General features: G+C 33.5%; 1 protein-coding gene across 1 annotated transcript in view; it reads left to right on the top strand.

Annotated features, from left to right (window-relative positions):
- The first annotated feature begins 1,689 nt into the window (after window positions 1-1,689).
- LOC129799141 (uncharacterized) overlaps window positions 1,690-17,601 on the top strand; it is a 69,749-nt gene continuing 53,837 nt past the window's right edge. The window contains exon 1 of the mRNA XM_055842809.1: window positions 1,690-3,479. Coding sequence (XP_055698784.1) covers window positions 2,613-3,479 — 867 coding nt within the window. The 5' untranslated portion in view covers window positions 1,690-2,612. The remainder of the gene's footprint in view (window positions 3,480-17,601) is intronic.

The raw sequence follows: 17,601 nt of genomic DNA, 5'->3' as shown, positions 1-17,601 counted from the left end.
CTTCACTAGAAGTCGTGAATTTAGTAGATCAGCCTGAACCTTTAATTTTAGGGCTGATCCCTGAGTGTATCGATAGCCCAGTTCCCAAAGGTCTCACAATCCTAAATAGCGAGCGATTTTATTGCTTTCTGAGAGTCTAACAGATCATTCATCATTAACATCTTTAATAATCCAATCGTAAGTTAATTTTTTTCAAAAAATTGTAATTAGAGCAGTTAAAGCCATATGCCTAAGCCTTACACACAGAAAAATTTTGACTCTAAATTTAAGAATATATAAGATCCTGGAAACTTAAATTGGACGTGAATGTGAATCCCCGAGGCGTTTAAGTTTAGAAGCTCTGAGCGAAAGAAATGGGCTAGAATCCTTAGCTCTTTCAAGTTAAGAGATCGGGAGCTTAAGTTCTGCATTAGATGGAAAATGAAAAAATGTCTACGGATTTGCAAATTGCAACTAAAACTAAATTATCAAGGATTTAGAATTAGGGCATTGGCATTCATTGGATGGGATTTGAAATTAAATTCCTGAGAGTTTCTGTTTAAGAATTTTTCATTTTTCTGTGTGTAGGTCTGAAGCCCGTATAAGCCGATGCCTGTGTCCATTTTGGGCTTTACTCTATTATAAATCACTGCCAAATCACACCTTAGATTTTTGATATCTTAGAAATAGGGGAAAGCACGCTACCTTCGCACGACTCAAACTTCGAACAACTATTTTTTTCCACACATTTTTAATGAATTTGACTCATTACAATATTATTATTTAATAGCTAGTCTAGTGCCTCAAATTTCCTGAGAAGGACTATGGATCAAATCGATTTAGTACATAGAAAAAAATTGAATTGTCCGAAGTTTCAAAAGTTCGAAGGTAACGCTCTTTCCCTTACTTAATTTAAGCTGTTTAAAAAACAATATTTGTACTCCAAGTATCAAGTAAAAGTTGATTTTTTTTTCAGAAACTGCCCCATTCTTGTTTCAAACTGCCCCATATATGAATCATTTTTCTTTACCGTCATACTTAACAGGTATTGAGGAAATCTAGAACATTTTTCCGCCTGTTTCGTTAAACAGCCTTAAAATTTCAATTATAAATGCATGCCTGAAACTGCCCTATTTCCCCTAGTGCTGAAGACTATTAGAAAAAGATCATCTTTGGTCTCATTGTCTTCACCCATAAAATAGTGGTGCTTCTCTCCTCTTCTCCAGTCTCTTTGAGTCGTCATTAGGACAGTGGTTGAGAAAATTGTCTTGAGGTACAGTGGAAGATCATTTCGTTAAATTGAATTGTCTTCTTGCTCATGCACCCAGAGACGCTCTGTGAGTTGCAATAAAAAGTTAAATCTCAATTTGTAGCATTTGTTTACTTTCAATAAATTTATTCCGATGGAAAATGATCACCAAGGGAGAGTTTGTTGTTGTGGATGATGGGTGAAAAAAAAGGAGGAAAAGATGCAAGATCCGTCTTTAGGTCTCTTAAGTAAGAGACAAAAACCCATTCGTTCCATGTTGGAGGAACCTCCGAGAGGAGAACTGGCCAGAGATTGGGTCTCATCGAAAGAGAGATGAATTGGTTGCAGTGGTATGAGCAAGAGAAAGACATCCACACGTTGGAGGCATAATATTGGAGTGAAGAAGAAGAGATTGAAAAGAAGGGGCTCAACTTAAGAAGTGGAGGAAGCATTAAAAGCAGTTGGAAGGCCATTGACTAGAACATTTGTTATGGAACCTTCGTGGTGTTGAGGTCTCTCTTGCATTAAATGTTCCAAGTGCCACTTTTCCAAGTGTTTTTCTCGTGTTGTTTTCCTCCCCCAAAAAAAGAAAAAAAAAGCAAAAGCGAAAATTTCTTGTGCTCTAGTTTTCGTCAAACGGTCCTGTGACAGACTTTGACTGTGAAAGGATACCTTCCAGCACCATTAACCATCAAACCATAACGAAAATTAAGTGAAGAAAAGAAATTTTAAATTACAGAGTTGGTGGATGATTTGCAAGAAAAAAGGAATATAGCAATTTTGTGTGCTTTCAACACCTAGAGAGACACACTTCCTATCCGCCAAAAAACAAAAGATGAACAATTAATTTGAAATAACTGTCGATGTAACGCAAACAATTAATTATGATTTTGGATCAGTGAAATAAATATAAAGAAGTTAGTTCAAGACATAATTACATGTATAAGTCAGTGGAATGATGTACAAAGTGAATTCTACTTTCAAATACAGTTCTTAACTTTTTATCTCTCTTTCACACTCTCCACTTCATAATTTTTACCTCAATCAGCAAATTGAGAAATTCTTGTGAGCAAAAAACACCGTAATAATCTTTCATGTTGTGATACTATTTAAGTTTAACCACTCCTTTGGTACATCTTCGAGTGAAAAATAGAAAAGAATTACCATTAAATTGTTTCGGATATCTATTTCTTTCATTTCTTCTAATACTTCCTACCAAAAAAAAACGTTGCACATCAACACGCTAAATTAATAATTCAATTTTCAACCAATATAGATAACAATTAGTTAAAAAGGTGCGTGAGTTAGCAATCAATAGAAATAAAAAAAAATAAAAAATAAATAAAATAAAGTTATTCTCATCGAGTGATCTTTTTGGCATAAAATGCTGGCGGTAGTGTTACGATATTTACTGATGAGCACCCTTGTGCTACTGGGCAGGAGTGAGAATGTGAATTTTCCTGGTGTTGTGGAACAAATCAGGACAAATCGGCAAAATCGTGTAAGTCGCGAATTCATGGGTGAACATCATGAGTATATTCCCGTGAAGACAATCACGAGTGATCCCACGAAGGCACCTGCAGAAGATGCGGCAGAGCATCTTAGGGAGCTCATTCATGTGAATCCAGATACACTGACGGCACAACAGAGGCGTCTACTGGAGCAAATTGTGGACAGAGTAGCAAGATACGGTGGATTAATGGTGACTAACAAAATTCCAGTAGAATCCAACGGTGATGAGGATGCACAGCCAAGAGCTCATCCAACACGGAGCGGTAATAGAAACAAGACTAAATCAACGACAACCAAGAGGCCATCGTCCGTGATGGCAACAAAGACCGTACAAAAACAGTCAACGTCTTCCGCATCGGCAGCACAATCTGCATCCACAGCATCACTAAATCAATCAGCCACGATCGCTAAAGCCACTCACAAACCACTCACGAGACAAAAACTCAAATCACCATCCACCACAGATCCCACAGACTATGCCCATATCACCACAGTCACCCCCTCAAATGCACCAATTTATCACGATGCCAAGACCACAAGTGCTACCAGTAGACACACGGTCAAGCCATCAGAAATATCTCTATATGACTACAATGTAACGGCTTCGGCACTCATTGAGAGTCTCTCGAAGCCCAATTCTGTCGCCTACCAGCAACGGATCCGATTGCCAGCACCTTCCGCATCCACCCATCATCACCAGACGCCAGCAGCCACCAATACCACCAAGATCAAGCTCCAGGTGAGTCTCCCAATTGACTCCCCAGGGGGTGAATAACTGACAAAATGCACATCCCACGTCTAACAGATTATTTTAACCAATCATTAAGCTTCTCATTTCCCGATATTGGCTTAAACATTATTATCTCAAATTATCTCTCATATAGGAGCATCATAGATTAACTCTAGTACACTTATTCCATATACCTCGGAAAATTATTGCCCCATCGAAAGTTTATATCTGGGATGGGAGAAAATCAATATTAAAAGATAGTTACCATCACTGATCTGCCCCAATCTTTTCTAATATATCCCATTAAGTCTGCACTGGAAATCTCTTTTACTGTTTAGCATGGAATTCTTTTTTTTTCTGAAAATAGAAACAAGCATTGCAAAAAGATTGAATTAGCGACCGTAGCATACCATATTAGAATAAATATAATGCAAGCACAGAGGCATTTAAGTGTAATAACCTAGTAATATTAATATTTTCTTTAAGAAAAATTACCTAAAAACAAGGAAAAAATTTTGAATTTTTTCCGTATTCTTTGTATGGGTCTTTGAAAAAAAGATACGTTTTAGGGGTTCATGAGAGCTATGTAAGGTGAAAATGTAAGATTTTCCAAATTGGACCTCGTCTAATTAGGGGAAAGAACGTTACCTTCGGACGACTGAAGCTTCGGACAACTCAATTTTTTTTCAATATTCGTAATGGATTAGACCCATAGCTCTTTTCAAGAACTTTGAGGCATTGGATTAACTATTAAAATATAATATTATAATGGGTCAAATTCATTAAAAACATACATAATGAAAAGTATGAAATGTACGAAGCTTGAGTCGTCCGAAGGCAGAGAGCTTTCCCTTAGTCTAAATGGTCCAATCTGTTATGTCCGATCAGAAAAAAAACCATATTTAACCCTTTAACGACGAGACACTTTTTCCGGGCTGAAAATCAACAATATAAATTAAACTGAGAAACATAATCAATGATAAGTCTTACATCTAACCTTGGAAAGTTCAACAGAATCTGATGCGGTCTATTTTGTGCTTCTTTGAACGATGGGGACAAAAATAGCCCAAAAATTTAAGTAATTCTTCTGACAATACCAATGAATAATATTTTTCACTTTAATGAAAAATATTACGTATAATAACCAGCGCACAATAACTTTTGTTTGTAAACATGTTTTCAAAATTTCCCATAAGAGTGAGCGAGATGACTAGATCTAGATCTCACTCACTCTCATTGAAATGTCAAAAACATGTTTACTAAACAAAAGTCATTGTGAGTTGGGCATAAGTATTGCAGTTTTTATTGCCAAAAGGGTTTTGCTTAAAAAAAATTTAAACTATAAAAAATAAATAAAATGAATTATGAATCTGAGAATTTAAAAATTCGCCATTTTTGAGCTTAAATATTTACTACATAACAAATAGCTAGACTTGTAAAAAATATTCTAGATTCCTTCAACCTTCTACTTTACAATTATGTACAGACATAAGAAAAAATAAACTTTAGGCAGTCAGGAAAAATTATTTTCTTTATGGGACACCGGTGTTCCAATCGTCCTTAAAAGGTTAAGAGCTAAGAGTTAAAGAAAAGCTTACGAACGAACAGTAGGGGTTCAAAGTCACCCGTATCTACGGTACACATATTAAAATAATTAGGAATTATCGATGAAATATCAAGTTTTATATGATTTAATGCAGAAACTCACAACCATAACTGTCAAAATTAATTAATCTGATCTGTCACTTTCATCTTCTCATCCGTTTTTACACAACAGAAACGCTTTCTCAAGGGGTTACGAGAGTCGCGAAAAATAAAAAGCACCACATTTTCTCTATTTTCTTTTTAACACAATAAAATATTTTACTCTAGCTGAAATTTTCATTTAAAAATTTTAAAAATTAATTTTGGCGTGAACAAGATTAATCAGAGTAGGTTCATTTAAACTCAAACTACGAAATATTTAATATTTCCTTAATAACATTTTTTACAAGACGAAACGTGATGGAAAATATGCCGAAAATAATAATTTTTTGCAGAAATTTCTTCCAAAAATCCAAATTATACATTTTTTTAAATAACCTTATGAGGAAATATTCGGTTTTTTGGCTTCTAAATTATTTACTCTGAGTAATTTGATCCACTGAGAAGTAAAGATTTTTTTTTAATATCTCAGAAAAACAGATCTCAACAACTGAATTTTATTATATTTATTTTGTTTTTCAAAATAATATGGAACCTTTAAATCAGAGGTGTGCAAAACCCGTTGAAACCGAATTAACGTCAAAATAAGTTTGTTATAGTAGCGTTTTGACCATTGACGTACATGCTTTATTTGACGTTTATTCGGTTTTAACGGTTCTTGCACGCCTCTGCTTTAAATGTTTGAGAGCTTGAGTTAAACTTTTTTATCTTGAAAAGAAAAAAGTCTTTCGGATCCATGTAACACCTTAATGGAAGTATAAAGAATTTTATTAAAATCCTTCTATTATTTAATTACCTTTTTCACTTTTTATATTATAACAATTAAACCTTGACAGAGGGTTAAAGTATATCTGCACTTTTGCACTTTAAAATATTTATTTATTTACATATTTTTATTTTTGTTTTTAATAATTTATATTTTTATTCAATGAAATCCACCTAAGTAGAAAAAATAATAATATAGGAAAATATTTTGTTGAATAAATATTTATAATTCCAAAAATTGAAAAAATACACTTGGATTGAACTAAAGTTAGCCATTCAAGCAAAAATAAAACACATCTAAATTCTTAAAATTAGTACCACAAAGTAGAATATTATTCATTTTAACAAATTCAAAATCATCAATAAATTTTATCTTATTAAATTCAAAACTTTTACGGTTTTGACCATTTTGTCTATATTTTGTTTTAAGAGTGAAGATGTTATAAAATCGGCTCAACCGTATCTTATGGCTCTGGCACGCCTTTTAGATCAGGATAATTTCATCTAATCGAATTTCACAACATTTTCTTTCTCAAACGTTTTGACTATCCCACTCTTTAGAACTCTTCTTCTTTTTTTGAATATCACACCAAATTAAATTTAGTTCGATCCAATTTTGAGTACAAAAGAGTGAGATTGTTATATGCGAAACGTTAGAAAACGTAAGGGATGTTAATTTTGGTTTCATGAAATTTTGCCGATCTAAAAATCTGGTGAGTTTATCACCCGATAAACTCACCAGTTCAGAATCCATACCTAGGCTGTGGTCTGTTGTAAAATGATAACTTTTCGATCGATCAATCTGTATCTGTTTGATTAGGGTGGATACCCGGAATAATGCCACTACCCCATTTGATGCCAACTTAAATAAAAGGTTATTTTTTCAATATTACGATATTTAAGAATTACGATAAATAAGCAACAATCACTATTTTATATATTTCATAATTTGAAAATATCGTAATATTGAAAAAATACCCTTTTAGCCAAGGTGACATCAAATGGGGTAGTGGCATCGATTGGGGAGGTATCCACCCTAAGTGAATGACGACTTTCTACGCATTATTAGGCCATTTATTGTGAAAATTTTAAAAGAATGTGATTGTTAATAAATACTTGTGTTAGTTACGAAAAGGAAAGCAATCGTTTCAATTTTTCAGAATCAACAGTCAATACTATCTACGAGAAGTTACATATGACACCCCTGGTAATAACCATATAGTCGTGCACATCTTGATTACTTTGAAGTTTATCTGATGGTTTTTTATCAAAAATTAAGAGAATTATTTAAACTCTAAATTGGTTTGTTCGCAACTCCGAATTCACCGGAATTTCAATTTATAGGTTATGTTTCGTCTTTGGCATGATTTGCATTTGAACATTATTTTTTGACACATTTTCGTCTCACTTATATTTTATTTAACATTAATGACCATCCTGCTTGGATCAGTAATTGTCGTTACTGGAAAGAAATACACAGTTTGTACGACAATAATCCAGCATGGATATTTTAAAAAATCTTCGTCTAAGTGGGTCATTTTTACATGATTTTGCGTAATGGTTTCTATACAGTGGGGAAATTTTTGTCAAAAATTGCTTTTTTGAAGTAAACTCCCTGCAGTGTTGCAGGTGGAAACTTCAAATTTCTGTCAAAAACGCAATTTTTGACGAAAATTGCTCCCAATGTGTACACTGAGTGAGAGAAATCTGAAAAAGTTAAAATAACATTCCGGAAATGTTAATTTTACCCTGCAGTATTGATCCAAAATCGGTGTAAATATTATGCTTTTTAGGTGTATTAGGGGTTAAAGGTACCTTTTTTCATGTTATTTTTACCCTTAAAAATGTGTAAAATTAACATTAAAAAATGTTGATATATTTTTACACCTAAAAAGTTTTAAAGTTATGAGGAAAAAAGTTAATCGCACCCCCGTTGTTTTCTCAGTGTAGACATCTTAAGGACCTTAAAGACCTCTACACATTGGGAATAATTGTTGTCAAAAATTGTATTATGACAGAATTTTAACGTTTACACCTACTGCAACGCAGACAATTTTCCTCAGAAAAGAAATTTTTGACGAGAATCGCTCATAATATGTAGAGACCTTAAAAGAAAACGAATGATCAAATGCAAAACAGACAAAGTTTCCATAAGCCCAATACGACATTCTTCAGGTGAAAATTTTCAATTCTAATTGAATTATTTTCAGTTATTAATGTTTGGAAAGCCACAACACATATTTGGCACATATATTTTAACGAAAACCTACGCCTATCAATAGTTCCGCCAACCAAATACCATTAGACTGAAACTTAGTTACAAACCTAACACGTCGTAAATTGTAGAAAAGCAATTCACAGAGACAGAAATAACACAAATGTTGAGTGAAGATCTGCATTCTAAAAGCCACTGAATTGTGTTTAATTTTACAACACAAAATTACTGTCAAATAATGCATTTATAGTGAAGTTTATTGCCTCTCGTAAAAATCTTTTATGCCTTGATGAATTTAATTTTAAATTGAAAAACATTGTTCAACAGTTAGAGAAATCAGACAAATATATTAAAATGCACTTTATTTTATTTAAATATACAGGAGATGCAAGTAAATTAATTTAAAAAGAAATAATAAGAATCGTTATTGCAGCTGCACTTCCTGCTTCTTATTAAATCGTGAAAGTCTGGGTGGACATCTGTGCCAGAACATGACGTTCTGAAGAGTTGTAACGAACAATTTCTACCAATTTGTAGCCCCCCGTCTTAAAATTCCCCAGCTAATTCACCTATTTTCCCTCTGGTTCATATGAATAAAATGAATTAGCCGCGTGTATGCAATGGAATCAATGACCATTATTCTCGCCAGATAAGTATCCCCTTTGCATTCACCCAATTGCAACATCGTGATTTTATCAGCAATCTTGACAAAAAATGATATAAATATGTCACGTATGGCATAGAGAGAACACTTCTTGGGTGAATGGATAGGTTTAGGAGAAGATGTCGAGGTGGGGTGTGATAAGAGGTTTCTGTTTCATTGCCAGTTCAACAAAGATCTCTTTCTCTTTGGTGCAAAATCACCTCGCAATCGCGCTTCTTTTTCATTTATAAGAAGTTATTCCATATGAAAAGCACCAAGACATTGCATATGAAGAGAAGAGTATTAAAACGTGATGTTGAACTTTTCCTACCGCAATATTCTCTTTAGCCAGAAAAGTTATATAGATCTAGGTGGGGGCCAGAGAAGAGGGAGGAAGGTGCATAAGAACGAGCATTAGACAAGCTCTGTTGAACAAAGGAAAGAGGAATTTGTTTTCATTCTTGAACAAAATAAGTCCATTTCTGACATTATTTATTGAGTCATTGAGCTCAGAAATCCTGGGAATTTTACTCCATTTTCCACATGGAAAGCTTCAACTCCCAACACCATGTCACGATGCGTGCAGAGATTCACGCAGAATGATTCTGTTCTTCTTGTTCTGGATGCACCCTTCTTCTTCCTTATTGGCAGAACTTGTTAATTAATTATAATTTCTATTGGCACTTTCGCATGTGAGAATTTATTGCACAACTTCATACACTAATTTAATATTACTATATGCACAAATGCTTCAATGGAAGGGGAGACCCCCTCATCAAGAGTTTCTGGTCCTATTTTGAGGAATAGTTTTCTTGTCGAAATCAGCAGTATAAGAGATCTGTTTCTTCATTAGAAATTCAGCGTTAAAAATGTTACATTGTGACTACATTCTTTCATTCATTCCAACAACAACATTAAATTCATTCTTTCACAGAAAAAAATGACAAAGAATCATTTCTCATTAAATTGTGCAAGAGGAAAAGGTTATGGTCAAGGAGAAAAGACTTTGAAAGAAGCACGAATAAGTCGGACCTAAAGGAATATCTTTCTAATTGTTCTAATTCATAAAATAAATTTGTTATATTTTATAAAATACAAAATTTAGATAGATAGGTAGATAGAATTTGTTTATCAAATTCAGCACAAGAGAGAGAGGCAAATGATTGTGTTATAGTTTTCAACGGCCACTGTCGTCTTAGCGCTGATGTCAAACCTCTGGGGTAAAAACGGTGGAAAACAACAAATAGGTTCACATGCCAATGTCAGTTATCCATAAGATGTATAATTTTAGGATCTTTTATGTGACAAAGTTCATCATTAGGGTCCCGGTCAGAATCCTGAGAACCAAAATCGCGAAAGCCTATATCCGAAAAGCCAAAATCCCAAAATCGAAAATCCCGAAAGCCAAAATTCCGAACGCCAAAATTCCGAAAGCCAAAATCCCGAAAGCCAAAAATCCCGAAAAGGTTAAAATCCCGAACGCCAAATCTCGAAAGCCAAAATCCCACAAACGAAAATTTGTTCGTACGAAAAAGGCGCGAACAAATGTTTATAAAAGAAAAAAATTCTTGACGAGCGATCATGTTACGATGAATCTTTGTAAAGAATGTACAAGCTTTTGCGAGCTTTTTAGTGGGTTGTACGATTTACGAACTTTTTGTGAGTCCCCAGTGCGAATTTACAAACATTCGCCAACAATTTAGCGACAATTTTTTTCTTTTTCTTTGTTGATACAAATATTTATGTTGCTTATGCTATCCAGAATAATGACCAGCGCACAATAACTTTTGTTTGTAAACATGTTTTCAAAATTTCCCATGAGAATAAGCGGGATGACTAGATCTAGATCTCACTCACTCTCATTGAAATGTCAAAAACATGTTTACTAAACAAAAGTTATTGTGCGTTGGGCATAAGATTCTCATCGAAAAATGTTGAAAAATGCATCATTTTTTATACAAAATAGCAAAAACTGTGAAGAAGTAAGAGTGGTATATTTCGGGACAGTTGGATATTTCGGGACAGACAAAAATCGCTATTATGCAATAAAAATCACCGAGCCTGATTATTTACCTCTAAGTAGAAGGTCTAAACTTCACTTAAATACTTGAATCGAAAAAATCTAAATACTGTTTGTGTTGACATCTGCAAAATAGATCACACTGAAGGTTTTGTAAAAAGTAAAATGTGGCACTCAACAATTTACGCGTATTTCACGCTTTAAATTAAATAAAATTTCAGAAGTTTTATGTTTATCTGATGCATACTTAATATTTTACAAAGAACTTAAAAAGAAATAGAAAACAAATATTTATAGGATTTTGGATGTGTCCCATAATACCCGTATTAATGTCCCGAAAAGCACCCTGTCCAGAAATACCACACGCTACCCTATTGAGTAAATACAAATTATCAAATGTTACCAAAAATGAAAAGAAAATTTAGAAGTGGTTTTTTCAAGACCTAAGGACTTCTGAATTCGGCAAGGGATGCAGGAACAAACGTTAGTTGAGTCAAATGTCCCACTATTGTCCACTTTAGCAGAAAAAAATCTTTGACCATGATTTTTTTATGTTTTCAAATCGGTATTATTGAAATCTCCGATATACAGTGGCGGCTAAAATAATAGAATCAACTCCGCAAAGACCACTATTTGACCTTTAGCATTTTTGTTTATTCCAATTCGTTGAAATAATTTTGATATAGAAATGATCAAATAATTACCTTACGTCAAATAAGTATTGTTTTGGCCGCAAGAGGTCTCTATTTTTCACAGAATACATCAATAGTGAAATTTGGTTTAAATAACACGATAGGACCACTTTCATTTAAATTAAAGAATATAATCTATAAATCGAATAAGTTTAAATAAAGCCATATTTACTTAGAAACCGTAAATGCCAGTTTGCCAAGGCCGAACTGAATTTTACTTTTGATGTATTCTGTGTAAAATAGAGACCTCTAGCGGCCAAAACAACCCTTAATCTACGGTTTTAATAATTTGAAAATTTCTACTTCAGAATTATATTAACAAATTGGGAAAAAATACAAAAGTTAAAAAATATAAACTTTGCAAAGTGATTCTATTATATTGACCGTCACTGTATGTACATCCAAAGATGTAAGGCCTTTCCATGAATTTTTGCTCATTTTATGCTTACTCAATAAAAATATAAATTCATGTTGTTTATTTATTTTGTCAAGTGGCCTATAAATGGAGACTTTTACCACTTATTGGCTTCTTTATAATTTTTTTGTTTGAAAAATGACACTAGTAGGGTAAGATGGAATAATTTGGAATCATGTATATTTTGGAATTTTGAAATCTTCTAACTGTTTCAGATGGTCAAAGAGGAACAGAAAATCACGAAGAAGTACAAGACTATTCGATATACTTCTTCGTTTTTTTCCTTTTGCCATCTAAAACTGTTAGGAAATCTTAAAGTTCCACATTAGACATAATTCCAAATTACACTACCTTACCCTACTCTGAAAGAAATGTCTTGTTAAACTGCTGCCAATAATTAATAAGAATAGAATTTTTACTTTAAAAATAAAGCAACATTCAAAGTCAATAGTGCATTCGGAAGCTGACCTCTTCCTCGATTATTTGAGTTATTTTAGAATAGATTTATATTCATTTAAATTTATTTAGATTCTTTTTCCTTCATTAAATAAATTTAACTCTAAAATAATGATGATTCAAAGACAGAAATTACCTCTTTGAACATATTTTGCGATTATTATTGTGAGTCGCATTAAAATTTTAATATGCACGTACTATATCTTCCTTAATTATTCGATAAAATTTGTTCTCAAGACTTTCACAATTGAATAAGATTATAAAAAAGTGGATATTAAATGTAATAATTAATGTTCTGTCTAGTCTCCTGAAAATTTGCTCAAAGCGAATTATGCAGTTCTTGATCCAACCGTGAGATATGTTGCTTTCCCTTTAAATTCGAGCAATAAAAAAGGAGAAGAATGAAACGTAAAAGAGAGCATAATGCAACAATTGACAAATTTATATTCTTACAACATACTTCTCAAGAGAAAACATGTGGTGTAGAAGAGAATTGAATGATATATCCCTAACTGACCTACGAATAAAGAATTTCGAATAAGAATGATAGAAACCAGACATTGAGGAATTTATATATCTCCAGCAATCAAATACTAACTTCCTCAACATTGAGAAACGCCCAAGAATTGAATCATTGAGCTCCCCAAAGAGAAATGGAAAGAAGCAATGATGGAAAAATCTCTGGCGATGTTCTCAACCAAAATTCCTTCCTCTTCGATTGAGAGAGATCTTTTTTTGCTAAAATAAAAAAGAAAAATATTCAATGAAATACGATGAAAAATCGCTCAAAATGACTGCTATAGTAACCTTCATGTTCATTAACCATGACCACAAGACGTTTGGTTTAAAGAATATAATATCCAATGTCGGCAGACAATGTGAACTTCCCAGAAAATTGTGAAGAAGAGAAAAAAAGCGACGAAGAAGAAATGGCAGAATGGGAGGGAAAAATGAGATCTTGATGTCAGAAAATAGAACTTTGGATTAAAGATCATTTGATGCTTGGCATACCATCAAGTCAATGGTAACAATTCATCAAACGGTGCTCATCGATATACATTAATGTGAGATAAAAAATCAATTGGACATAGCAATTTATGGATACACAACACTGAATTGCTGACATGGAAATTGGCCTTTTTACAAAACATTTGATACGCCTTTTGATCCTTCTTTTTTTTCGATATCACCCAAACATCTTTCTCTCTTGAATTAAAATGGGCTTTGGGCAACAAAAAGGTAGACACAAAAATTTCTTTTAGGGAAAAGAGACATCTAATCCGTGAAAGTCTTTCATTCCATGAGAAATTCCTCAGATGCCTGAGGAAAAGAGGAAGTTGGAAGCGCAATAGAAGCACTAAAAGACTCATAGAGAAAGACGTTAATGATGAGGCTTGTTTTAGTTTATAGGAGATGAGATTCTTTAAAAGGAAAGTCGATTTGTGTACATTTGATTGCATTCAACCATTCGCTGCGATAATATAAATGCATCAGTAGGGGAAAGTGCCCATGCTTTGCACGGTCCCAAGCTTCATAATGACTAAATTTTTCCTATGTTTTTCAATAAACCTATTTAAACCGATTCATAAATAATTCAAAAGATCCCCCAAAATAGTTTTAAGAGTAATAGAATTGATTTTCGGACGAAAATTACTTATCGCTTCATAACCGGTTCATAACCAATTTGAATCGATTTATAAACCACTCAAAACATTGTTCAAAATACCTTACGAATAGAATTTTCTGATAAAAAATAGTTATCGGTTATGAACTGGTTCATTACCGGTTCAGAATCAATTGAAATCGGTTCAATTTTATTGGCAGTTCCAAAACCTTTCAAACAAGCATAAAAATGATAACATTCGGATAAGAATACGCTCTCTAGAGCCGCTTTAACCCTTGACCTTGAAAAAAAGTTATTACGAAAGATTTAAAGGTTAATAGTTTCGAGGTGTAGGCCTGTCAAACATTTTGTCCAGTCCAGATATATTTTACAAAATCCTTTTTTAATTTAATACCTTTCAATTACTCCGCATTTGTTCAGAGTTTAATTTCTTCATTAGAATAGTATTAATATGCAGAAATTATTGCAACATTGCTATTTCACCTAAAAATGTGTAGATTATCTAATGAGATTATAACTACTAATCATGACTAGAAGCATTTTGGAATTGCACCTCTGAATTTACTTCAAAATATCGATTAGAAAAGTCCGATCCAAATTAAAGATTACAATTGAACATTGTAACTGCTCTGACCGATCCGACTGTTCCGATTTTCACCGCGTCTGTTCTCATTTTCCCAGCATCTTCTTCTATTTTCGTCGCTTCACTTCCTATTTTCACCGCAATTGTCTGCAAGACGATGTTTTAGAAACTTTCATACACATTTTATTCATGTGCTTCCTATTATTCCTCTTCAAATACCCCAATTGGGATTTTTTTTTAAGTTGGGTTTGGAGGTAGGCCAGACGGTCATTTTGTCCACGTTTTTTTACTAAATCCTTTTACTACCACCTGACAAATGGCTTTTGATGTTGAAGCCACTTTCTCACATTCACATACAGATTCGTATGCGATATTTTCTGCATTCGTGACCGTTACACGATATATGTCAAAATTGGGTTGTGCCTTGTACACAGGACTTTGTGCTATGTAAAAAGGGATAAATATTCCAGATTTCCACCTAAAAAGTTTTTCGCAACTCAAAGTATAAGCTGAGTTTGGAAGCAATTTATGTGTTGGCTTCAAACAGCGCCATATAAAAAAATACATTGAGCGACGGATTAGTCCTTTTATAACTGAATCCAAACAAAACCCGAATTAATTTCAAAATATCGAATAAATCAAGCAAATTCGGTTTAAAATGAAGATTACAGTTGAACAACGTGATTTGTCCCAACTGTTTCCAACTTCGCCGCATCTGTTCCTATTTTCGCCGCAGTCATCCATAGCATCAAGCTTTTGAAACTTTCAAATAAATATGCTTAATTTTAAGAGTAAAATATTTTTGTAAAGCAAGGATTTTGATAAAATACTGCTCTCTCTTTAAATTCGAGCCAGAAAATTTTGGTTTAGACTTCTTGGTTCGGAATTTTGTTTCAACGTCAATCCATCTTCCATTTCCAAAAATTTATACGCATTTTCATTATCGAAAATATATCGATAGATTATTAATTGGATATAACTCGATTGTTAATTTTTGTTGGGATCTCAGAGTAGGGGAAAGTGGGAAGCTTTGAATAGCACCATCTTTAAAACTGAGCATTTTTTTCCTATTTTTAAATGGAACTGAACCCACCATGATATAATTTAGCTTCACAAACCAATTGGGTAGCTAAATTGCACCATGATATAGCTCAATTCCATTTAAACTTAGGAGAAAAATCCCCATTTCAAGGCTACCTCAAATTCGACGCATCCGAAAGGAGTATCTTCTGGAACTTTCTTTGATTGTCTGATCTGCATGGCAATTCCGTACACTGAAAGAAATCCGAAAAAGTTAAAATAACATTCCGGAAATGTTTATTTTACCCTTCAGTATTGATCCGAAATCGGTGTAAATATTATGTTTTATAGGTGTATTAGGGGTTAAAGTTACCATTTTTCATGTTAATTTTACCCTTAAGAAGGTGTAAAATTAAAATTAAAAAATGTTGATATATTATATTTTTACACCTAAAAAGTGTTAAAGTTATGAGGAGAACAAGTTAATCGCACCCCTGTTTTTTTCTCAGTGTAATGCCATAGACAGATTTACGGCTTGAGCCGAGAGGTGGCTTAGTGGGAAACTGATAAGAATGTTGTCTAAGCATTATTTTGATTATAATTACGTTAAGCCACCTCTCGGTAAGCCATAGGTCTGTCCAGTACATAACACGCTGAAATTTCCTACGAATATCAGGAGTATTTTTTCGAAAAGTGATTCTGTAACCGTGACATTGCCATGTGACATTGTCATAAAGTCACATATTTCAGATTTCAAATGTCAGTGAATTTTCAAAACAAATAAACTAAATCCTTGACTAAATCGTACCAAATGAACGGAAATCAATGTAGGGGAAAGTGCCCATGCTTGATACCATTTGAAGCTTCGTAATGACTAAATTTTCTATGTTTCACAATATATATGTGACTTATCGCAACCATATTTTAAAAACTGTGAGAAAGTGGCCAGTTTTTAAAATATATTGCGAGGTCACGTTTATTGAGAAACATAGGAAAAATTAAGTCATTACGAAGCTTCCAATGGTATCAAGCATGGGCACTTTCCCCTAATGCGTTTCGAAGTCATGAGAAAAAGAAGTTGGATTGACGTTGTCAGATTTCGAATTCACATGTGAAAATGCCAGAAAAATTACAGAATTCCTTTACCGATTACATTAGCTGTGACTTTGAAAGATTCACAGTGCAAGTGAGAAGTAAAGAAGCCCCATGCGACATTGTAAGCATGTAGAAGCAAATCAACATGGACAGAATTGCATGATGATGAAAATGAGTCAATAAGATGCTCCGTGTCGTGGTTAGAAAATCAACCAAGAGAAGATAAAGATTATGCATTTGCGTATGCGTTTAATACTCCATCGGAAGAATGGAAAGAAATACGCCTACTGACCTCATTTTGCTAGTGGAACAACAGAATTCACACCATAATGCTCTGTTCGCAGAATCACTCTTAGAACTCTTCAGTCTTCAACGCAAATTGCGCGCAAATAAAATTTTTTAGCGTTTTTCCGCGTGCATACAATTCTTTCTTTTTTTTATTTCCCTATGAACAACCTTAGGGCATCCCATGTGAAGGGCATCAAATGGTGTTAAGTAATCACCCATAGATGTATGTTAATCGCAAATAATAAAAGTCTTTCGCGATAAAATAATTGAGAAATAAGATAGATAGGATGATAGGGAGAAAAAAGAGAAAGACACCGCCAAAGACGAATGGTGCACCTAGGAAACGTTTTGTGTTGCTTCAAGTCCGTTAGAATTGTATCATGACTGCATTAAATACCATTGGATATTTCTTCTTCCATACCGGACTTCTTGTACCAAACACTTGTAAAAGAAATTCATTCTCCCTTTTCATCCATTCTCCATCTCTGGATTATATTAATTTTTTTTTAATGAAGAGAAGCATTAATTCTATCTCTGAATTATTTCAATGGATAAAGTCTCTCTGGCGTGAAATTATATTGAGGAAGAAGCTATATGGTCAGAGTATCGAC

Source organism: Phlebotomus papatasi, chromosome 1, assembly GCF_024763615.1.
Source record: "Phlebotomus papatasi isolate M1 chromosome 1, Ppap_2.1, whole genome shotgun sequence".
Taxonomy (NCBI): domain Eukaryota; kingdom Metazoa; phylum Arthropoda; class Insecta; order Diptera; family Psychodidae; genus Phlebotomus; species Phlebotomus papatasi.
Note: the sequence above shows the minus strand (reverse complement) of the source record. Positions and strands in the feature narration are given on the sequence as shown.